The sequence below is a fragment of the Rhinoraja longicauda genome, chromosome 3, assembly GCF_053455715.1.
Source record: "Rhinoraja longicauda isolate Sanriku21f chromosome 3, sRhiLon1.1, whole genome shotgun sequence".
NCBI classification, from domain to species: domain Eukaryota; kingdom Metazoa; phylum Chordata; class Chondrichthyes; order Rajiformes; family Arhynchobatidae; genus Rhinoraja; species Rhinoraja longicauda.
The window spans coordinates 76,473,587-76,497,684 of NC_135955.1; the positions used below are offsets into that span (position 1 = coordinate 76,473,587).

Here is a 24,098-nt window from a genome sequence, read left to right on the forward strand (position 1 = left end):
AATGATTTTTTCTGTGTCGTCGAATTTGAGGAAAGGTTTGATTTTAGCTATGGTTCGAAGTTGGAAGAAGCTGGCTTTTACCACAGCGTTGACTTGCTTATCAAATTTTAATGCAGTCAAATATCATGCCGAGGTTTTTGACATGTGGTTTGACTAGGCAGGATAGGCTTCCAAGACTGCCTGTTATCAATTTGATGGAGTCGGGGGGGCCGAATAGGATGACCTCAGACTTGCTCTCATTTAATTGGAGGAAGTTCTGTGCCATCCAACATTTTATGTCCTCAAGGCAGTGTGAGAGGCTGTTTAAATTTGACTGGTTGTTGGGTTTCAGGGGGAGGTAAAGCTGAGTGTCATCGGCATAGCAGTGGAAAGAAATGCCGTGCCTTTGAATGATTTGGCCAAGGGGGAGCATGTATAGAGAGAAGAGAATGGGGCCTAGGATGGAGCCTTGTGGAACTCCGCAGGAGAGGCTAGCTGGAGCAGAGGAATAACTGCCTATGTTGATGGCGAAACTCCTATCTTTGAGGTACGAAGCGAACCAGCTCAGGGCAGTGCCATCAATGCCAACCGCGTACTGGAGACGGTCAATAAGGATGGTGTGGTCCACTGTATCGAATGCTGCGCTGAGGTCGAGAAGGAGCAGGATTGCACAGTCGCCGGTGTCGATGGCGAGAAGCAGGTCGTTGTGTACCTTCAACAAGGCAGACTCTGTGCTGTGGTGGGCTCTGAAACCTGACTGGAAACTTTCCAGGATGGTGTTTTGGTGCAGGTAGGGCACTAATTGGTTAAGGATTGCCTTTTCAAGGACTTTTGACAGGAAATACCTAATTAAGGAGAATTATATTAAGAAAGTCATACGGTCATACATCATGGAAACAGGCCCTTCGGCCCAACTCGTACATGCCGTCCAAGATTCCCCATCTAAACTAGTCCTGTTTGCCCATGTTTGGCCTGTATAAGTCTAAACCTTAATTCCAAAGTCATTTTTGTATAAATTTTTATTTTAGGCATGTATTTTTCTATTGGTAATTTAACCCTAGGTATATAATTATAACTCCCTAATTATATTATTCATTGAATAATTGTACATTTAAGTTACATTTAATTTAATTTACAAGAATTGTTATATAATCCGATGGCATGGAAATAAATGGAAACGTCGCGTTTGCCTGTATCTTGACCCGAGCAACGCCGGGTTTTATTGCTGGTACAGACTGAAGTTGCGCCTCCCTCCCCTGTAGTAGAAAGCCCACGTCAAATGATTTTAATGAACGCGTTGAATTTGCAACTCCTCCCATTGCTCAAGGAAGAAAGACCGCTGTGTTTCGTGCTGAGTCACTGAAGTGACAGGGACGGGAGAATGGCTCAGCAATACGTGGACACCAAAATCCAGGCGGACAAAGTGGTTCTTTTCATAAAGGCGTCGTGTCCTCACTGTGCAGTGGCTCAGAATGTGCTGAACAAATATGACTTAAAACAAGGCAAGCTTGTGATCCACGACATTACGCACCATGCCGACATGGGAGCGATCCAAGACTACTTCCGTAATAAAACAGGAGCCAAGACGGTGAGTTCATTTCTTTAAACCACTTCTAAGAGATGTTTTCCTTTCTGCTGGTATCAAACTTGGAATTATCTTTATTTGGCTAAATCTGTAAAACGTTCGTTGCCGAATACTTCACCAGGCCTTCACATTTCTAATAACGCGGACTCATTACTTAAAACGGTAAATTGCGAATTTGCATTGATGGGAGGCGGGAATCCCGGGCAACAGTGGTTGTCAAGTAACGGGAGTAACCAGAGCCTCGACCTTCTAGTTGTATCTCCATGCTATTCCGAAGGGCCGAATGGCCTGCTCCTGCACCTGTTGTCTATTCTAACCTCTTTCAGAAAGGATTTTGGTTTTCAACGCGTATTTTAAAATAATACGATGCCTCTAAGACAGAGGGAAAATACCGAGTGAAGGCACACGATATTGTTGGTGGGGAGAAGTTCCTCAGTGGGAAAGCGGTGGCCCTGCACAGCCGCCGGGGCCGAATGGGGCGGGCGACGGGCTTTCACTGCGCAGCCTCAACGCTGGCTCTTTGCAATGGGAGCCGAGGGGCAGGCACTGGATGAGTCTGAGTAACCCCGTCCCGCTGTGCTCCTGAAGGCTTTACATCGAATCCCGCTCACTGAGTGAATCCCTCCAGTGTGGAGGCTGAACAGAAACTCTGACAGATAAATGGACACATTCTGCGACTTTGCTTTCACTTCTCAACCAGACCCATTTCAGAGTGGGCTCCTCCTTTGCCCCACGCGAATCAGTGCTGGAAATGACACCACTGGAGGATCCAAAATAAGAAGCTTTGCGGCCTGGTGAGTGTGGGGACCGATCTCGACTCACTGTCGCCCTCAGTGCTGGAAGCGGCAGCGCCGGCTTACTCTGCATTGGGGCCGAGGGGCCGAGGGGCCGGCACTGGGTGGGTGGGTTCAACCATCACGATGTAGCAGCTGAAGGCTTTAAATGGAATCCCTCCTACTCTTTGATGTATTTGGCAGAGTTGCTTTAAACAAGCAGCTCTCTGGCTGGGGATAATTCGGGATATTCATACGATGTATGGAGTGGTTGCGAAAGTTCACATTGGTTCTATGTTATCCCATTTTCGCATCCACTCCCTGCATCGTCTGAATGGAGTTATTCTCAGCCGGTGAAGTATTGGGATATAACTGGCGTGAATTTTCGCACCCATTTCCCCCCGACACGAGGAGCAATTTAACGAGACCAATTAATCTACAAACCTACGAAGAAACAGCACCCGGAGGAAACCCACGCGGTCATAGTAAGAATGTACGAACTCCACACATATACAGCACTTGAGGCCAGTATCTGCTCGGGTTTTTAGCACTGTGAGGCTGCAGCACTACCAGCTGCACCGCTGTGTTGACTACCAGACGACTGAATGGACCTCTCATTAGAACCTGAGGATATAGGTTAAGGGAGGGAGGGGGGGGGGGGGGGAAGGGGGGAAGAGATTTAATAGGATCCTGAGGGGTAATGGAACCATCTGCCAGGGGAAATAGTTGAAGCAGGTACTATCACAGCATTTAAGAAACATTTAGACAGGTACATGAATTGGATGGGTTTAGAGGGATATGGACCAAACCCGGGCAAGTGGGACTAGTGTAGATGGGACATGTTGGTCGGTGTGGGCAAGTTAGTCCAAAGGGCCTGTTTCTATGCTCTATGAGTATGACTCTTGAGTCTTTCTTCCCAGCTGTTAACAGGCAACTGAACGGTCCTCTCGCCAATTAGAGAGAGGTCCTGACCTCCCATCTATGGCGATGGAGATGTTAGAACTATCTTTAATTGGACTTTACTGGCTTCCATTAAATGTTATGTTCTTTATCCTGCATCTGTATACTGTGGACACAGAACGTCACAGGAGAACCTTTTTCCCTGTGGTTATCAAACTGTACAACCCCTCCCCCTTCTGTCATGGTGTAGAGTGACTCTCATCCCATCCCAATCTTTCCACAACCACAATTCTTTCCACTCAGAGAATCATAGAGTGATAGAGTGTGCAAACAGGCCCTTCGCCCCAACTAGCCCACACTGACCAATATGTCCCAGCTACACTAGTCCTTGTTCTATATCCCTCCGAACCTGTCCCTCCAAACCCATGAATTCCAGATTCACCACCCTCTGACTAACAAAATTCCTCATCTCCTTCCTAAAAGAACATCCTTTAATTCTGAGGCTATGACCTCTAGTCCTAGACTCTCCCACTAGTGGAAACATCCTCTCCACATCCAAGCCTATATTTTCAAAATAGATAAGAAGAAGCCAATGTGCGTACTATATTTGGACTTTCATATTGACTTTGATAAGGTGTCACGTGAGATTATTAAACAGCGTACATGGGATTGGAACTAATGTACTGGCATAGATTGATAATTAGTTAACAGGCATAAAATAGTGAGAAGAAAGTTGCAGGCACATGAGACTCCAGATGCAGGAATGTATAGCAAGTAAAGAGTAGCTGCTGGAGAGATCGGTCTGTGGAGGGAAATGGGCAGTCGATATATCATGTTGAGTTCCTCATCTAGACTGAAAGTACTCCTCTACTTAGAGAGGTAGGGGAGGGTTGTCACAAGAGCAATACAGGTGAGCAGGGGTTGATTAGTCAGGTTGGGTAAGGAAGGGTGGAGGCTAAAAGATGATATTAGACCCCAAGAAAGGAAGTTTGTAGAGTGCCTCCGAGATGGTTTCTTGGAGCAGCTTGTACTGGAGCCTACCAGGGAGAAGTTAATTCTGGAATTAGTGTTGTGTAATGAACCGGATTTGATAAGGGAACTCAAGGTAAAGGAACCATTATGAGGTAGTGACCATAATATGATAAGTTTTAAACTGCAGTTTGAGAGGGAGAAGGTAAAATCAGACGTGTCAGTATTCCAGTTAAACAAAGGGGACTATGGAGGTATGAGGGAGGAGCTCGCCAAAGTTGACTGGAAAAGGACCTTAGCAGGGAGAGTTCAGAACCAGGGGCTACAGTTTAAGAATAAGGGGTTAGGCCATTTAGGACTGTGATGAGGAAAGACTTCTTCACCCAGAGAGTTGTGAATCTGGAATTCTCTGCCACAGTGGCAGTGGAGGCCATTTCACTGGATGTTTTCAAGAGAGAGTTAGATTCAGCTCTTAGGGCTAAAGGAATCAAGGGATATGGGGAAAAAGCAGGAATGGGGTACTGATGTTAGATGATCAGCCATGATCACATTGAATGGCTGGCTCGAAGGGCCGAATGGCCTACTCCTGCACCTATTTTTCTATGTTCCTAACTACCTCATCTGGCAGCTCTTTCCATACACCCACCACCCTTTGTGTGAAAATGTTATCCCTTAGATTTCTATTAAATCTTTTCACCTTGAACCTATGTCCTCTGGTCCTAGATTCCCCAACTCTGGACAAAAGACTCTGTGCATCTACTCAATCTATTCCTCTCATGATTTTGTACACCTCTATAAGATGGAATAGAGACTCAACCTACTCAACCTCTCCCTATAGCTCACATCCTCTAGTCCTGGAAACATCCTCGTAAATCTTCTCTGAACCCTTTCAAGCTTGACAATATCTTTCTTATAATATGGTGCCCAGAACAGAACACAATACTCTAAATGCAGTCTCACCAACGTTTTATATAACTGCAACATGACCTCCCAACTTCTGACTGATGAAGGCGAATGTGCCAAAAGCCTTTTTGACCACCTTATCTACCTGCGAGGAACCATGCACTTGCACTCCTTGATCCCTCTGCTCTACAACACTCCCCAGAGGCCTACCATTCACAGTTTAGGTCCTGCCCTTGTTAGATGTCCCAATTTGCCACACCTCACACTTCTCTGTATTAAATTCCATCAACCATTCCTCAGCCCACCTAGCTAATTGATCTAAATCCTGCTGCAATCTTTCACAACCATCTTCACTATCACACTCGTCACTTTAATTTAATGTTTTGTGTATCTTGTGGCGTTTTATGACTGTTGGCAGACCAATTTCCCTCCTGGAATGAATAAAGTTCTATCGTATCTTAACACCGGGTATAATTGCTGGTAAAGACTAAAGCTATGTACCTCCCTCCCCCATAGTAGAATAGTAGTGAATTTGCAACTCCTCCCATTGCTCAAGAGCTCAAGGAAGAAAGACAGTTGTGTTTTGTGCTGAGTCACTGAATTGACAGGGAAACGGATGAATGGCTGAACAAATATGATTTCAAACAAGGCAAGCTCGAGATCCACGACATTACGGGCCATGCTGACATGGGACGATCCAAGACTACTTGTGTTATAAAACAGGAGCCAAGACTATTGGGAAACATAACTAGCGTGAACTTTCGCACCCATTCCCCACACACTGGCAGCAATTTACAGAGACCAATTAACCTACACACCTGCACGTCTGTGGGGGTGTGGAAGGAAACCAGAACAGCCAGAGGAATCCCATGCGGTCATAGGAAGAACGTGCAAACACCACACATGTACAGCACTTGAGGTCAGGATTTACCCGGGTCTTTAGCACTGTGACGCGGCAACACTAGCAGCTGCACCACTGTGTTGACTATCAGACTACTGAATGGACCTCTTAAAAGAATCTGAGGACATAGGTTTAAAGTGGGGAGGGGGGTGCGGGATTTAATAGGAAGCTGAGGGTAATTTTTGTACACAAAGGGTGGTGGGTATGTGTAAGCAGCAGCGAGAGGAGGTAGTTTAGGCAGGTACGATCACAGTGTTTAGGAAACATTTCGACAGGTACATGAATAGGATAGGATTAGAGGGATGTGGGCTATACACGGCAGGTGGGACGAGCATAGATGGAACATGTTGGTTGGTGTCGGCAAGTTAGTCAGAAGGGCCTGTTTCCCTGCTCTGAGTATTAAGTTATTTGGAATAAATACCCCCAGCAATCTGTCCTGGACCGGTCACATCAAGGCAATGGCCAAGATAGCACACCAATGCCTCTACTTCCTTAGAAGGCTTCAGAAGTTTGGCATGTCCCCGACAACTCTCACCAACTTCTATAGAAGCATCTTAGAAAGGATTTCATCTGGGTACATCACAGCATGGTTTATAGACAATAGACAATAGGTGCAGGAGTAGGCCGTTATGCACTTTGAGCCAGCACCGCCATTCAATGTGATCATGGCTGATCATTCTCAATCATTACCCCATTCCTGCCTTCTCCCCATACCCCCTGACTCCACTATCCTTAAGACCTCTATCTAGCTCTCTCTTGAAAGCATTCAGAGAATTGGCCTCCACTGCCTTCTGAGGTAGAGAATTCCACAGATTTACAACTCTGTGACTGAAAAGGTTTTTCCGCATCTCCCTAAATGGCCTACCCCTTATTCTTAAACTGTGGCCCCTGGTTCTGGACTCCCCCAACATTGGGAACATGTTTCCTGCCTCTAACGTGTCCAACCCCTTAATAATCATATGTTTCGATAAGATCCCCTCTCATCTAAATTCCAGTGTATACAAGCCTAGTCACTCCAGTCTTTCAACATACGACAATCCCGCCATTCCGGGAATTAAATTAGTGAACTTACGCTGCACGCTCTCAATAGCAAGAATATCCTTCCTCAAATTTGGAGACCAAAACTGCACACAGTACTCCAGGTGCAGTCTCACTAGGGCCCTGTACAACTGCAGAAGGACCCCTTTGCACCTATTCTCAACTCCTCTTGTTATGAAGGCCAACATTCCATTGGCTTTCTTCACTGCCTGCTGTACCTGCATGCTTCCTTTCAGTGACTGAAGCACTAGGACACCCAGATCTCGTTGTACGTCCCCTTTTCCTAACTTGTCACCATTCATATAATAATCTGCCTTCCTATTCTTACCACTAAAGTGGATAACCTCACACTTATCCACATTAAACTGCATCTGCCATGCATCCGCCCACTCACACAACCTGTCCAAGTCACCCTGCAACCTCATTGCTTCTACCTTACAGTTCACACTGCCACCCAGCTTTGTGTCATCAGCAAATTTGCTAATGTTACATTTAATCCCTTCATCCAAGTCATTAATGTATATTGTAAATAGCTGTGGTCCCAGCACCGAGCCTTGCAGTATCCCACTAGTCACTGCCTGCCATTCTGAAAGGGACCCATTTATCCCCACTCTTTGCTTTCTGTCTGCCAACCAATTTCCTATCCATGTCAGTACCCTACCCCCAATACCATGTGCTCCAATTTTGCCCACTGATATCCTAAGTGGGATCTTGTCGAAGGCTTTCTGAAAGTCAAGGTACACTACATCCACCGGCTCTCCCCTGCCAATTTTCCTAGTTACATCCTCAAAACATTCCGGAAGATTAGTCAAGCATGATTTCCCCTCCATAAATCCATGCTGACTTGGACTGATCCTGTTACTGCTATCCAAATGCTCCGCAATTTCGTCTTTTATAATTGACTCCAGCATCTTCCCCACCACTGATGTCAGACTAACTGGTCTATAATTTCCTGTTTTCTCTCTCCCTCCTTTCTTAAAAAGTGGGATAACATTAGCTACCCTCCCATCCACAGAAACTGATCCTGAATCTATAGAACATTGGAAAATGATCACCAATGCGTCCACGATTTCTAGAGCCACCTCCTTCAGTACCCTGGGATGCAGACCATCAGGCCCTGGGGATTTATCAGCCTGCAGTCCCATCAGTCTACCCAACACCATTTCCTGCCTAATGTGAATTTCCTTCAGTTCCTCCATCACCCTAGGATCTCTGGTTACTAGAACATCTGGGAACATCTGGTTTAGGAACAGCTTCATCCAAGACTGCAAGAAATTGCAGATAGTTGTGGCCATAGCCCAGACCATCATGTAAACCAACCTCCCTTCCATTGACTCCATCTACACATCACACTGCCTTGATAAGGCACCAGTATAATTAAGGACCAGTTTCACCCTGGTCACTCTCTCTTCTCCCGCTCCCATCAGGCAAGAAATATATGCAGAATTATGAAAATAAATACCTCCCAATGCAGGGACAGTTTCTTCCCAGCTGTTATCAGGCAACTCAACTGGCCTCTCACAAAACTAGAGATCGGTCCTGCCCTCCCATGTTCAAACTATCTTTAATCCATTGTCGGATTTTACTGGCTTCCATTAAATTCCATTCTTTATCCTGCATCTATACACTGTGGACAGCTTGATTTAATCATATATAGTCTTTCGCTGACTGGATAACATGCAACGTTAAGCTTTTCACTGTACCTCAGTACACATGACTGTAATAAACTAAACTAACTTTCATCTGTGACATTTTTCTGGCCCTAAATTGTCAATCTCCCTACCACTCTTTGCAAATATTCTTTTTTTTTTAAAGTGTTGCGTGGCTTCCCTTGCATAACACTACTGTTTAATACCAGTGGGCATTAGATCTCAAATTTCTCACTTTATTAGCACCTTCTATTACAGCTCTGCACTGTCATGACTGGCTCTGTTGAGATATGCCATTTATGACACTTTGTTACTACTATGTTGCTAATGTCAAATATAGGGTACTCCTAAATCACCAGGATACCTTGTATTTTTTTTTTGATAAATGTAACTTTCATGTTTACATGCAGAAGGACATTTGGTAACAGTGTTAACATTTGGTAACATTCCTAAAGTACAAGCTCTTGTAGAGACCTCTCAAGCCCTGCATATCACTTGGCAACTTCCTTCTGTGTTTTTCTACCAATTTATAGGATTAGTCCTTTGTCATGATTTGGCATGGAATCGACCGAATTTTGACAGTTTCTGAGGATTCTTTCATCTCCTTACTACAGCTGAATTATGTCATCTTTTTGTGGCTAGTCATCTTGGGCAATAGTGATGCCGTTTTGGACCCTTGCTAGACAATTCTAAATACAGAAGTTTGGCTCACCCCCATCAACTTAGCATCACTCTGTGACTTTTGAGCAATGTTGATACAAGGTCATGAACATTGCCTCCTTAGAGAGATATCCATTCTGCCCTCTGTTTCTATGACCACGGTTTAACCCAGAATTCCTCTTGCCCTCCGGCTCTATGATCACGTTTTAACCCAGATCTTTCCTATCCATTCTGTGAATGCTTTAGTAGTATAAGAAGATAACTGCAGATGCTGGTACAAATCGAAGGTATTTATTCACAAAATGCTGGAGTAACTCAGCAGGTCAGGCAGCATCTCAGGAGAGAAGGAATGGGTGACGTTCCGGGTCGAGACCCTTCTTCAGACTGATGTCAGGGGGGCGGGACAAAGGAAGGATATAGGTGGAGACAGGAAGATAGAGGGAGATCTGGGAAGGAGGAGGGGAAGGGAGGGACAGAGGAACTATCTAAAGTTGGAGGTCGATGTTCATACCACTGACCTGCAAACTGCCCAGGCGAAATATGAGGTGCTGTTCCTCCAATTTCCGGTGGGCCTCACTATGGCACTGGAGAAGGCCCATGACAGAAAGGTCAGTCTGGGAATGGGAGGGGGAGTTGAAGTGCTCGGCCACCGGGAGATCAGTTTGGTTAATGCGGACCAAGCGCAGGTGTTCAGCGAAGTGATCGCCGAGCCTGCGCTTGGTTTCGCCGATGTAAATAAGTTGACATCTAGAGCAGCGGATGCAATAGATGAGGTGCAGGTGAACCTTTGTCTCACCTGGAAAGACTGTTTGGGTCCTTGGATGGAGTTGAGGGGGGAGGTAAAGGGACAGGTGTTGCATCTCGTGCAGTTGCAGGGGAAAGTGCCCGGGGTTGGGGTGGTTTGGGTAGGAAGGGACGAGTGGACCAGGGAGTTATGGAGGGAACGGTCTCTGCGGAAGGTCCCGGGATGAGGTGTTTCACACTAGTGCTTCAGAGATGTCCTCGTTCTTCAGGAAACGGGGCTTCCCCTCCTCCATTATAGATGAGGCTCTCACTAGGGTCTCTTCTACATCCCGCAGCTCCGCTCTTGCTCCCCATCCCCACACTCGCAACAAGGACAGGATCCCCCTCGTTCTCACCTTCCACCCCACCAGCCAGCGGATCCAACAAATCATCCACCAACATTTCCGTCACCTACAACGGGACCCCACCACTGGCCATATCTTCCAATCCCCTCCCCTCTCTGCGTTCCGCAGAGACCGTTCCCTCCGTAACTCCCTGGTCCACTCGTCCTTTCCTACGCAAACCACCCCAACCCCGGGCACTATCCCCTGCAACCGCACGAGATGCAACACCTGTCCCTTTACCTCCCCCCTCAACTCCATCCAAGGACCCAAACAGTCTTTCCAGGTGAGACAAAGGTTCACCTGCACCTCCTCCAACCTCATCTATTGCATCCGTGCTCTAGATGTCGACTTATTTACATCGACGAAACCAAGCGCAGGCTCGGCGATCGCTTCGCTAAACACCTGAGCTCGGTCCGCATTAACCAAACTGATCTTCCGGTGGCCGAGCACTTCAACTCCCCCTCCCATTCCCAGTTTGACCTTTCTGTCATGGGCCTCCTCCAGTGCCATAGTGAGGCCCACCGGAAATTGGAGGAACAGCACCTCATATTTCGCCTGGGCAGTTTGCAGCCCAGTGGTATGAACATCGACTTCTCCAACTTTAGATAGTTCCTCTGTCCCTCCCGTCCCCTCCTCCTTCCCAGATCTCCCTCTATCTTCCTGTCTCCACCTATATCCTTCCTTTGTCCCGCCCCCCTGACATCAGTCTGAAGAAGGGTCTCGACCCGAAACGTCACCCATTCCTTCTTTCCCGAGATGCTGCCTGACCTGCTGAGTTACTCCAGCATTTTGTGAATGCTTGAGTTCTTCTCAAATGACAAAACATTTGGGCAGGTGCAATACTGACACAATGTTGGTGTAAGGTTGTTATTCTGCCTTTATTTTATTTTTAATGTTATCAATTTTGCTTCATGTTTTGTACATATTTCCTGTCGCATGTTAAGTTGTAGCCATCTTTGTTTACCATTTCATTCCATACATCTCACACATCTTCATTTACATCATTTTCAGACCTTCTTCATCTAGGTGTGTTCATGCATTCCACCTTCTCACCTGATTCTTTTTTTCTTGCTCATTATTGTTCTATCCAACCTCGTCTTCTTGAATTCTTCTTGGTCCTTTTTGTAATTTAGGTTAGTCTATTTCTATTGGATTCCTGTATTCCCTCTGTTCTGATTTGTTGCTGTATAACACATTTTTTCCTATGTTACACTGGGATGATGCAATACTGCAACTGAAGGCAAATTTTACATGATTTTTTTTTCACAGAAATTGCTGCATATGAATTCCCAGAAAATGAAAAATAACCAGAAGAACTTAGTCGGAAAGTTTGGTAGTGTTTCGGAAAAAAATATAAGAACAAATGGTGGACATAGAAAAAATAGCAAAATCAGCCCTTCGTTCAATTAATTTGCACTAGGATGTACTCTATTGGGTGGGGTATTTCTTCAGGCATTTGTGGCTGAAAGTTTGAGGGGGAATCTGTTAGAACCTTCTGGAGATATGGTGACTAGCATCCCTTGGGACAGTCTATGCGGTTTGTTTGGTAATTTGTGCAGTGCTCTTCTTATGACTGTATAAAAGAAGCGTATGAGCTTGTAATAAGTGTTCATTCAGAGCTGTCAGTATTATTTGAGTTGGTTCTTTGAGTAAACAGTTATGATTAAAACAAATGTGGTTGAAAATTTCATTCTACAATTCTTGATGTCATTTGGACAAGCTGAATATCAGGTAACAGCACTAAGGTGCAAACAATTAATGCATGATGGTCCATATCTTATTAACAATTGCCTTTATCAATTTGCCCATATTTTTTAGTTTAACCCTGCTTAAGCATTTTTCATCGGTGTAATTTTGTTTAGTGGGATGTTGCACAGACAGATTTTTGAGGCCCTGGTCTGTTAAATGTTTGTGTCTTAAGTACAATAACTTTTCTCTCCATGTTTTTTTTAACATTCCTTTTATTACTAAACTGCTACTTTACAAATTAGTTTACTACAATATGTCTTAACAATAAACGCCAAAAAGCAGACTCAATAATTGTAAATCAATAAGTCAAAACTTTGATCCACGGCATTCAAAATCAAGCATCATCAGGATTGTTTGAGTTGTAGATATCACAAACTATTTGTCAACTGACAGAAAAATAGCCCATGTCTTCTCATTTAATGCTAATACTTGCTGTGACATACTCTAACTAGAAGTGCAGGAAAAGCTGTAGGTAAATCTAGGTCATTGCTTTTGCTGGATATTCCAGATGGCTGCATTAGCAAATTTCATTGGGATTCCCATCTTGAAATCCAGCCAAAATGGAAAAGAAATGCTGATGCTGGAAATCTGAAATAAGAACAGAACATACAGGAGATACTCAGCAGGTCAATCAGCATGTTTCTTTCTCCACAGGTGTGGCCTGATTTTAGAAACATAGAAAATAGGTTCAGGAGGAGGCCATTTGGCCCTTCGAGCCAGCACCGCCATTCATTGTGATCATGGCTGATCATCTACAATCAGTAACCTGTGCCTGCCTTCTCCCCATATCCCTTCATTCCACTAGCCCCTGGAGCTCTATCTAACTCTCTTTTAAATTCATCCAGTGAATTGGCCTCCACTGCCTTCTATGGCAGAGAATTCCACAAATTCACAACTCTCTCTGTGTGAAAAGTTTCTTCTCACCTCAGTTTCTGAGTAACTGTGATAATACTCCACGTTAATGAATGCTATGGCAGAGATGGTTGCCTGTGAGCAGTGGGTTTAAAAAGCTCTATTCTTAACAATATAAATGCAATTAATTTGCTTAGAAGATCATGGCAGGCAGGGACCTAAGAAGTGATACATTTGCTTTGCCACAGATGTTTGATGGCAATACAAGAACCAAAGTTACTTAATAAGATTCTATCCTGTGAAATAACCTGGGGTGATGTATTTTTTTCAACAAAAGCTTTCTGAACATTTAGTTAGACCACGTTTACTGGATTTCCTTCATTCATTGATCTTGCGGCTTCTTTACAACAAAAATTAAATCAGCTTTGTAGTGTACAAGTTGCTTTTCTAATAGTGGTGATGAGTATTTTTCTACTCTCCTACTGCTCCCCTCCTCCTCTCTCCTACTGCTCAAGATGGATGTTCTGTTAGATCCATTCAAGCATATGATGGTTGAGCTTAGTGTTTGCTGGTTTTAATTCATCTTTTTTTTTTTAATTACCCGAGCAAAATTCCGATTTATGGGAAATATCCATCTAATATCGTGAAATTGTGGCTAAAGAGGCTCATATGAGTTGTATCTTTCCTTTAATCACTGATGGTTGATCATTATCTGGTCATTTATTCCAGTTATTACTATTTTATCAGCATTAGTAATTGTACTGATTTGAACAATATTGTTTGCCTGCTCAATAATATAGCCAAATATAATTGAGGATGTCTTTACTTGGTAAATTGTGAATTGGCCTTTCTCATGGAATCAGAATGTTTTCTTTTGATTACAGGTACCACGTGTATTCATTGGGACTGAATGTGTGGGAGGCGGTTCAGATGTTAAGCAGCTGGATGAGACTGGTGTGCTGAAAGGCAAGCTGATTGCCATTGGTGCCATATAGTCCCAGGTAAAATGAGTGACTGAAATTCCAATGACCTGAAATTTCCAATTTCAAAAAATGTGGTAGTCCATGAGGGCCTGCCAATATTTATCTCCATGGCGGTCAAGAAGTTTGGAAATCTGGTGCAAGTATGTTGGCAAATCACATTTCAAACTTGTTCACAGTTGATTTTCTGCAATATTTATAACTGCATTCAGGGAGCTTGCACTCTCTGAAGTCCGGTGGTAGAGCACAAACTCTATGCAGTTGATTAGTAGCATGTTGGGAAATTTGCTCACTGATCTGTGTTAAGCATGGCCTGGAACAGAAAAATAAACTCAACTGCGATTACTGGAAGTCTGAAATAGATCAAGAAAATATCCCACATATCAAACAGCATCCGTAGAAATGAAGCTAACATTTCAGTCAGATTCTTCATCAGATGGGACAAAAAAAAAAACAAGTTGTTGAGAGGGTAGTGGAGGGGTGGGGAGGACAAAATAACTATCTCGAGGATGAGGTCATGGTCGCTATTGGGATAAACTGTTGATGAAGTAGTCTGGTGGTTGCTATGGGGATAAGCTGTTGATGAAGTAGTCTGGTGGGCAGGTTAATGGGGGGCAGTTCAGAAGACACAAACAAAGGAATATGGAAGGTGCTGTAGGTCAGAGAATTATGCACTTATACTCCTATGTCCTTATGTTCTGCAACACTCCGTAGGCCCCTACCATTCACCGTGAAGGTCCTGCCCTGGTTTGACATCCTAAAATGCAATAGCTCACACTTCTCTGCATTAAACTCTATTTGCCATTCCTCAGCTCACTTGCCCAACTGATCAAGATCCCACTATAATTCTTGATAATCATCTTCAATGTCTACAATACCACTTATTTTACTGTCATCTGCAAACTTACTAATCCTGCCTTGTATATTCTTATCCAAATTGTTTACATAGATGACAAACAACATTTGGCCTACCACCAATCCTGAACCACAACACGAATTACAAGCTCCAAGCCAAAAACAAACTTCTACTAGCATCCTCTGCTCCCTACCAATTAGCTAGCTCTCCATGGAATCCATGTGATCCAACCTTCCTGAGTAACTTACTATGTCGAACTTTATCAAAGGCCTTGCTGAAGTCCATGTACACTTTGTACCACCCCACCCTCATCGACCTTCTTGGTTACTTCTTCAATCACATTTGTGAGACACAATCTCTCATGCACAATTCTGTACAGGCTATTCATAATCAACTCCTTTCGTTCCAAATACAGTAATATCTTATCCCTTAGATTCCCCATAAGTAACTTTGCTACTACAAATGTCAGCTTTGCTGGTCTATACTTCCCAGGTTTCTCTTTGTAGCCTTTCTGTTTTCTGTGTCCTCACCCTTGGCTAACCATGATGCATATATCTCATCTCGGGCTCCTGCAATTTATTCTCTAGCATCCCACTTGGATCAGGGTCCGGAGATTTATCTACCTTCATATGTTTTCAGTTTGCGGATCTCACAAGGTGGTGGTGTTGTGGAGAGCGAAGATGGTTGTTTAACACTGCAGCGGGATATAGTCAATTGGAAAGTTGAGCAGTGTTGGGAGATGATATTTAGTTTAGTTTAGAGCTACAAGAAGGGAAACAGGCCCTTCAGCCCACAGGGGTGAATGACAAGAGTGTATAAAATTATAAGAAGTGTAGATAGCATAGTTAGTCAGATTATTTTTCCCATTGTAATATTATCATAAACAAGAGGCCATAGCTTTTAAGGTGAGAGGAATGAGTTTCATTAGGGGTTTGAGAATATAGTTTTTTTTAACACAGAGTAGGGACTTAAATGGGCAACCGATATTCCAAAATCTTTAACACGAGCAAGTAGAAAGTAATTTCTAACCCAGTGCCCAGAGTAATCACTACTAGTAAAATCCTCATGTCTCATCTCTACTCTTTTGTCATTAACGTGTTTCTAGTTTTTCTTAAAAAGGTTAATTCTGCCCTGGTTCAAACATTTCCTAAAGCAAATCAATCTACACTCCAATTTATTCTGAACCTTTTACTCACTGCTGATAACATTTATTGAAAACTACTTGTTGCAGATACCTTTAGAATAGAAAATAACCTTTCCTTGTGCTATAATTTAATTCCAGAAATGTTAATTAAAAGCGGAAAATGCTGTATATCTATCAAAGACAAAGATCAATGAATGCTTTGAACCTGTGTCTCCAATGTGGATAGACACAAAAAGCTGGACTAACTCAGCGGGACAGGCAGTACCTCTGGAGAGAAGGAATGGGTAATGTTTCAGGTCGAGACTCTTCTTCAGATGTTTTAATATATAATCGCTTTGTGGTCTTCTATAGAAGTACACTTGAAACATTAATATGGGTTTTTAAAAAATGTCAATAGACTAATCATATCATATCATATATATACAGCCGGAAACAGGCCTTTTCGGCCCTCCAAGTCCTTGCCGCCCAGTGATCCCCGTACATTAACACTATCCTACACCCACTAGGGACAATTTTTATTTTTTTTACATTTACCCAGCCAATTAACCTACATACCTGTACGTCTTTGGAGTGTGGGAGGAAACCGAAGATCTCGGAGAAAACCCACGCAGGTCACGGGGAGAACGTACAAACTCCTTACAGTGCAGCACCCGTAGTCAGGATCGAACCTGAGTCTCCGGCGCTGCATTCGCTGTAAAGCAGCAACTCTACCGCTGCGCTACCGTGCCGCAGTTCCTTTTTTAATTGATGCTGTTAATTAATCCAATGACAGCAGAAATGTGTTTGCTTTACATGCAACATTCTCCCATGAAAAGGATGCAATAATGTATAACATTTATAGAGAAAATGGCCATTGTGGCATGCGAGCAAAAGGTGGACTCAAGATTAATCCCACCTTGATTCTTAGTCCATAGCCCTTGTAAATTATGGCGCTTCAGGGGCTCATCCAGATGATTTTAAATGTTCTGATTCTACCACCCTCCTGGACTCTGAGTTCCAGATTTCTACCTTTCAATTCCTGTCTAACACTTGTACCAATTAAACCTGTGTCCCTTATTTTCTGTCCTCCCTAATTAGAGAAATAAGATATTTTTGGCTACCTTCTTTGAGTCTTATAAAATAGTAATCCAGTTAAATCTCTCCATTATTCGGAAAAAAAACTATTGCCAGCCATACATCCTCTCCTCCATAACTATAATTCACCAACCCGAGCAACATCCGTAAATCTCCTGTACATTGTCTCCAGCTATCACATTTGACCTAGAGTGTCAAGTCAAGTCAAGTCAAATTTATTTGTCACATACACATACTCGATGTGCAGTGAAATGAAAGTGGCAATGCCTGCGGGTTGTGCACAAAAAGAATTACAGTTACAGCATATAAATAAAGTTAATAAGTTACTAAACATAGCACAAAAAGTGTCGACAAAAATTTAGTCTCTGGGGTTATAAAAGTTGACAGTCCTGATGGCCTGTGGGAAGAAGCTCCATCTCATCCTCTCCGTTTTCACAGCGTGACAGCGGAGACGTTTGCCTGATCGTAGCATCTGGAACAGTCCGTTACTGGGGTGGCAGGGGTCCCTCATGATCTTGCTTGCTCTGGATCTGCACCTCCTGATGTATAGTTCCTGCAGGGGGACGAGTGTAGTTCCCATGGTGCGTTCTGCCGAACGCACTACTCTCTGCAGGGCCATCCTGTCCTGGGCAGAGCTGTTCCCAAACCAGACTGTAATGTTGCCGGACAGGATGCTCTCTACAGCCCCAGAGTAGAAGCAATGAAGGATCCTCAGCGACACTCTGAATTTCCTCAGTTGTCTAAGGTGGTAAAGGCGCTGCTTAGCCTTACCCACCAGTGCAGCAATGTGCGTTGCCCACGTCAGATCCTCTGCGATGCGGACTCCCAAGTATTTGAAACTGCTCACCCTATCCACAATAGACCCATTTATCTCGAGTGGCGTGTACGTCCTTGGATGTTTAGCCCTTCTGAAGTCCACAATCAGCTCCTTTGTTTTAGTGACATTCAAGAGGAGGCTATTGTCCTGACACCAGAGTGCCAGATCAGCCACCTCCTCCCGGTAGGCCTTCTCATCGTTGTTGGAGATCCGGCCCACCACCACAGTGTCATCAGCAAACTTGATGATGAAGTTTGAGCTGAACCTGGCCTCACAGTCATGTGTGTACAGGGAGTACAGTAGGGGGCTAAGGATGCAGCCCTGGGGGGATCCTATGTTCAGGGTGAGGGAGCTAGATGTGTGTTCCCCCATCCTGACCACTTGGGGCCTGGCAGTGAGAAAGTCCAGGACCCAGGCACACAGAGGGGTGCTAAGCCCCAGTTCCAGCAGCTTCTCAACCAGTCTGCTGGGGACTATTGTGTTGAATGCTGAACTAAAGTCAATGAACAGCATCCTCACATAGCCCCCCTGGCTGTCCAGATGAGAGAGAGCGGTGTGTAGAACCTGGGAGACCGCATCATCCGTGGACCTGTTCGGACGGTATGCGAACTGTAGTGGGTCCATGTTGCGAGGAAGGAGGGCGCAGATGTGCTTCTTAACTAGCCTCTCAAAGCATTTCATGACAACCGAGGTGAGGGCCACCGGTCGGTAGTCATTTAAACACGCTGGAGAGGCATTCTTTGGCACCGGTACAATGATGGATCTTTTGAAGCATGCAGGGACCACGGACTTTGCCAAGGAGAGGTTGAATATTGTGGTGAGCACTGGAGCAAGCTGAGTAGCACAAGACTTTAGTACTCGCCCAGATATACCATCTGGGCCTCCAGCTTTCCTCGTGTTCACACGCGTCAGAGCCCACCTCACCTCATGCTCGGACACCGAGAATGTGTGCACATCTCCGGCGGTGGATCCCCCTCCAGCCTCGCTAGCCAGCGCCCCTTCGGTGCTGTTTTTAGACGGCGAGCTGGTGGTGTTACCCGTCTCAAACCGTGCGTAAAAAGAGTTCAGGTCATCAGCTAAGGAGGAGCCGGCACTTCCGGTTGAGGGGGTGCTGGACCTGTAGCTAGTTATAGTCCGTAGCCCCTGCCAAAGGCGCCTGGTGTCCTGCTGCTCCATCTGTGACTCCATCTTGTCCCGGTACCTCTTTTTTGCATCCTTCACTGCCCTTCGCAGTCGGTAGGACTCTCCCTTGTAGTCGTCCATGTTGCCGGATGCCAGGCCGGAGTTGTAAGCAGCGGTGCGAGCATTCAAGGCCACGCGAATAGACCTGTCCACCCAGGGTTTTTGGTTAGGGAAGATACTGACCCTTACCGTGGGGATGATGGTATCGGCTATTGTGGCAATGAAGTCCGTAACCGCTTCCGCAAACTCATTTATGTCTCTGGAACTTGCTTGGAACATGTTCCAGTCGACTTCGCTCAGTGCATCCTGCAGCATGGCCTCTGAATGGTCAGCCCACCGCTTTACGTCCCTCGTCACTGTCGCTTCCCGTACTATCCGTTGTTTGTACTCCGGCAGCAGGAAAATGGCAGCATGGTCAGATTTCCCAAAAGGAGGGAGAGAAATGGCCTTGTAGCCTTTCCTGAACGGCGTGTAGCAGTGGTCCAAAGTTCTTTCCCCCCTGGTGACACACGTGATGTGTTGGTAGAAGTTGGGCATGACCTTTTTGAGATTTCCCCTATTGAAGTCTCCAGCCACCAGCACAGCCGCATCAGGGTTCATGTTTTGGTGTTGATACAACACATCGTGTAGGGTGGACAGTGCCACGTCGGTGTCCGCATGCGGTGGGATATAGACGGCTGTGATGATCACCGAGCTGAACTCTCGGGGTAGGTAGAATGGTCGGCATGAGATAGTTAGATGTTCCAGGTCCGGCAAGCAGGAACGAGAAAGCGTCTTAATATTCCCAGGATTACACCAGTTATTATTGGTCAAGAAGCAGACTCCTCCGCCCTTGGATTTCCCGGATTCTTCCGTTCTGTCCGTCCGGAAAACAGTGAAGGACTCGGATGGGCAGATCACCTGGTCAGGCACCAGCGGGGTCAGCCATGTTTCGGTCAGACAAAGGATGTTACAGTTCTTTATGTCCCTCTGGAATCTGATCCTTGCCCTCAGGTCATCCAGCTTGTTCTCCAGGGACTGGACGTTGGCCAGAAGTATGCTGGGCAGAGGTGGACGTAAGGCTTCGGTTCTCAGCCTGTTCCGAATCCCCCCTCGCTTCCCTCGGTGTTTTTTCCGACTTTCCCACTGACCTGCGCTCCCACTGCTGCTGCTGCCGCGGTGCGCTCCTTTGATGATCTCTATCGGTATATCGGTGAGTAGATTTCTGTTTAATAGTGCTCCTGTAGCGCTCGAGTTTAATTTTACGAGCGTTTCCCGGTCGTACATTGGTTAATGCTAAGTGCTAGCACACGCTAGAGCACTTAGGGATAATTTTAAAGTAAACATACCAGTTTAAAACGCACAGTTCCCGCAGAGCTACCACGACGGCGACTGGACTGGACCGCGCCATCAGTGACAATTTTTGTCGTACTGTATGCAGAACATGAGCTACGGCTACGGCCAAACATGAACATGAGCTACGGCCAAAATTTAAGTTTAAACACCACTATTATAATATGGGTTAACTTAATATAATTTAGAATGAATTTGAGGACATTCTGTAGTTGATAATTGATGTGTGTGTGTGTGTGTGTGTGTGTGTGGTGGGGGGTGGAGGGAGGAGGAAGAGAGAGCCCTACAGCGTTGGAAAAATTCTGTAAAACACTGGATAAAAATTGTTCCAGGAAGAGCCACAGGTAACATCCTTGCTGTATCTGACATTCAAACCTCCATTTTGCGACATCAAAGTCAGAGATGAGCAGCAGGTCACATGTCTCAACATTTGGCTTTCTATTGTCCCAATGAAACACAACGGACAGATGCTCCTTAATAGAAAAAGCATAACCTATTCATTTGAATCTAGTTGAATCAACCTGGACTTAAAAGATAGGTGCAGGCAGGTGGGCTGTTTATTTTTACTTTATTTTTAATTAGATTTTAGTAGTTCTAGCAATTTTTAAGCAAATTTATTAATTTAAGTTTGTTTCTAAATGATTCAATTTATTTAGGTTGTCAGCAAAATATCAGGCCAATCTTTGGTGAGATCTGAGTATCTGCCATCCAAAGCCTAGTTACTACTTACAGCCTACTTGGTTATGGAAAGGCTGAGTTCAATTGCAACCATAGATCCAAACATGGCAAGTGTAGCTACGGGTAAACTAATGGCTAAAGCAAAGAGTCAAATGTCAGTGGCAGGCACATATAACACGATCGGGTACATTGTAAATTTGATTATTACAACTGTAAGGAATGTTATAGTTCAATACAATATCCAACACCGTCAGTTTTCAAGAGGAGGAAACTAGTTTCTGACAATTGTTGTCAGGCCTAATTTATAAGCAGCATCTGGTATAATGGCATCTGGATGAACTACTTCTCTTATCAACCATAGTACCTGACAATCATTAGTTAAAATTGGATATGTTTATTATGTGCATCACTGCTTATTTCAACGTGGCAAATGTGAAGTCCAACTAGCAAGATCATAAGTATGTTAAATATAGTTCACATTTCAAGGGCAGGACCCATAAATTCATCATGGAAATAAGATTTAGAGTTGTCTTAATGTTGGGTTGTATTCCAGGACATGATTGGGCTTGTCCAAGCGTTTCAAGCTTTCGGAAAAACAAACAATGTGCAGGAAAAAATGGGAATGTTCAGAGTCGGGGGTTTCTTCCAAGCTTAAAATTGTCAATGGGGGTTCAGGGATTTTGTTGACTTCAGTTTTGTTTTTCTACGATAGCGCAAGGTTTTCTAACTGTCCAATCTTTCAGTCTCAATAGGTATCCAAGGACAGTTCAAGGAACCATTACATGAGAATACAACGAGATCTCCCAGAGTGAATGCGATGCCTGTATTCAGTCAATTCCTGCAAGTAAGAACTTGATGGCCATCTATGATTTTCCACAAAAGCTTGTTCTTCATCTGCATATGAATACAATAAAGAAGAATGCAATTAACAATGCTGCTGTCACAGGACTTATTTTGATATTCTTTTTCTTAGGATCTGTCTGGTTTAATAGAGCTTCCAATACATAATTCTAATGACACATAGTCCTTAACTACATGAAAATCAGTTCACTCAAGCTACATTCGTACATCACAAACACACTATTTCAAGACATAGCTGAATTTTCTTTATCTAAGAAATACCTTATAACAAATAATTACCAGAATTTGCCAGAAATTCACTTTTCTACTTCAGAATAGGTTAAGAAAGTGGTTAAATGCATAAAAGATCTTGGGTTATCTGGAAGCATTGAGAATAAATGCAACAAAATCATGATTAGGATAGCCTGCAATCAAAAGCTTTTCACTGTACCTCAGTACACGTTACAGTAATAAACTAAACTTTGATAAAACATGGATTTAGTCGTGAGCACCACAATTTAAGTAAAGTTTTTGAGAGTGCGCAGAAGAAGTTTAGAAGACTGATAGCTATTTAAAATCACTAAGAATAGATAGAGGGAAAGTTGGTGGAAGGGCCAATAAACAGAGGATCTGGAATGAAGGTTATTGGCCAAAGAACAAAAGGGTAACATGAGAAGATGCATTTTCCCAAATGAGTGATTGTCTTGAAGGCACCCAAGATTGAGTAGTGCAGGCAGAATCAATTGTGGCATTCAAAAGAGATTTGGATAAAAAAGATGCATTTTCCCAAATGAGTGATTGTCTTGAAGGCACTCAAGATTGAGTAGTGCAGGCAGAATCAATTGTGGCATTCAAAAGAGATTTGGATAAGTACTTGAAAAAAATAGTAGCTGAGGAAACAGAGAAAAGGAATCATCCAATTTGCTCTTGCATGAATTCAGTATGGATTTGATAGAAGCAATTTATAATTACTTTAGTATTTGTGTAGCTATGTAATGTTACTGTCATAGTTCATTATTACCTTCAGGATCAAAAAAGAAGATTCCAAAAAGATTATCCTTTAATGACCATAATTATATAAATTCTAGGTCATGTCCACATCTTTTTAGACTTTGTGTACCGGGTATGCACTCTGCTATATTAGAATCCCATACACTTGTGATTGTAGCTTGCCATACTAATTTACAATGCTACATACATATATGTACCTGATCAGAGGTGGTTGCAGTCTTTTGTGGCAACATCCAAGGGGAAAGCTGACTTCTCTCACCATAAGCGAGGAAGAATGAATCTTTACAAAGATGTAAAATTGATTGTATGCCTTGTGGCAACACTTTGGTGTTGATATAAAATTAACCCTTACCAGAAAGCTCCTGAAATTCCAGCTTCTGACTGAAAATGAGGTAGTTGCTGGCAATGAAATGCAGTAGCCAGGTAGACAATCTGGTCGCATTGTGGAACTGAAAATACAGTATTTCAGATTAAAATGGGGAACACACATGGGGATAGGATATTGCTGCATCTGATGTCCAATTCAGCTGCTGCACTGAGCCCAGAAGTTAGAGCTTGGAAAAGGTAAACAAAAGGTTTTTCTTCCACTCATTTTCTTTAATATTCTTCTCTTGATTAGTTAATATAATTTATTCACAAAATGCTGGAGTAACTCAGCAGGTCAGGCAGCATCTCAGGAGAGAAGGAATGGGTGACGTTTCGGGTCGAGACCCTTCTCCAGCATTTTGTGAATAAATACCTTTGATTTGTACCAGCATCTGCAGTTATTTTCTTATAGTTAATATCGTTTAATCGGTGCTTCAAAGAAAAATTTTAAATATTTTTTATTTTATGTAGTTAATTCTATTTCAACTGTTTTCAAATGTTGCTGATTAGAGACTTTTGGGAACAATTGAAAAGATCTTTTGATAGCATCAGGAGTCAAAAGACCATTAGGTTACTCCAGAGATAGGGTCTTCGGGTTAACCTCCTCAAGCACCACTCCGCTTCATGGGACAACTGGGACGAAGGCCTCCAACTCAATTGCATCTATGCGAGCAGAAAAGGTGAGTGCGCCATGGGGAATACATGGCGATGAATACAGGAGATGGGCTGTGTC

General features: G+C 43.9%; 2 protein-coding genes across 6 annotated transcripts in view; one reads left to right on the forward strand and one right to left on the reverse strand.

Annotated features, from left to right (window-relative positions):
• The first annotated feature begins 1,281 nt into the window (after positions 1-1,281).
• Positions 1,282-22,074, forward strand: glrx (glutaredoxin (thioltransferase)). Its single transcript, XM_078396479.1, has 3 exons — positions 1,282-1,567; positions 13,970-14,086; positions 21,892-22,074. Exons 1-2 carry the CDS (start codon positions 1,361-1,363, stop codon positions 14,078-14,080), a joined length of 318 nt encoding a protein of 105 aa, XP_078252605.1. The 5' UTR covers positions 1,282-1,360; the 3' UTR covers positions 14,081-14,086; positions 21,892-22,074.
• The window catches only part of rhobtb3 (Rho related BTB domain containing 3), an 85,290-nt gene continuing 82,412 nt past the window's right edge, over positions 21,221-24,098 (reverse strand). For 4 of the 5 annotated variants that reach the window (XM_078396474.1, XM_078396473.1, XM_078396477.1 and 1 more), the window contains 2 exons: positions 23,352-23,448; positions 21,221-22,042 (listed from right to left, as the gene is read on the reverse strand). In XM_078396474.1, coding sequence (XP_078252600.1) covers positions 21,927-22,042; positions 23,352-23,448 — 213 coding nt within the window. In that variant the 3' untranslated portion in view covers positions 21,221-21,926. The remainder of the gene's footprint in view (positions 22,043-23,351; positions 23,449-24,098) is intronic. The other variant, XM_078396475.1, reaches the window with a different exon arrangement.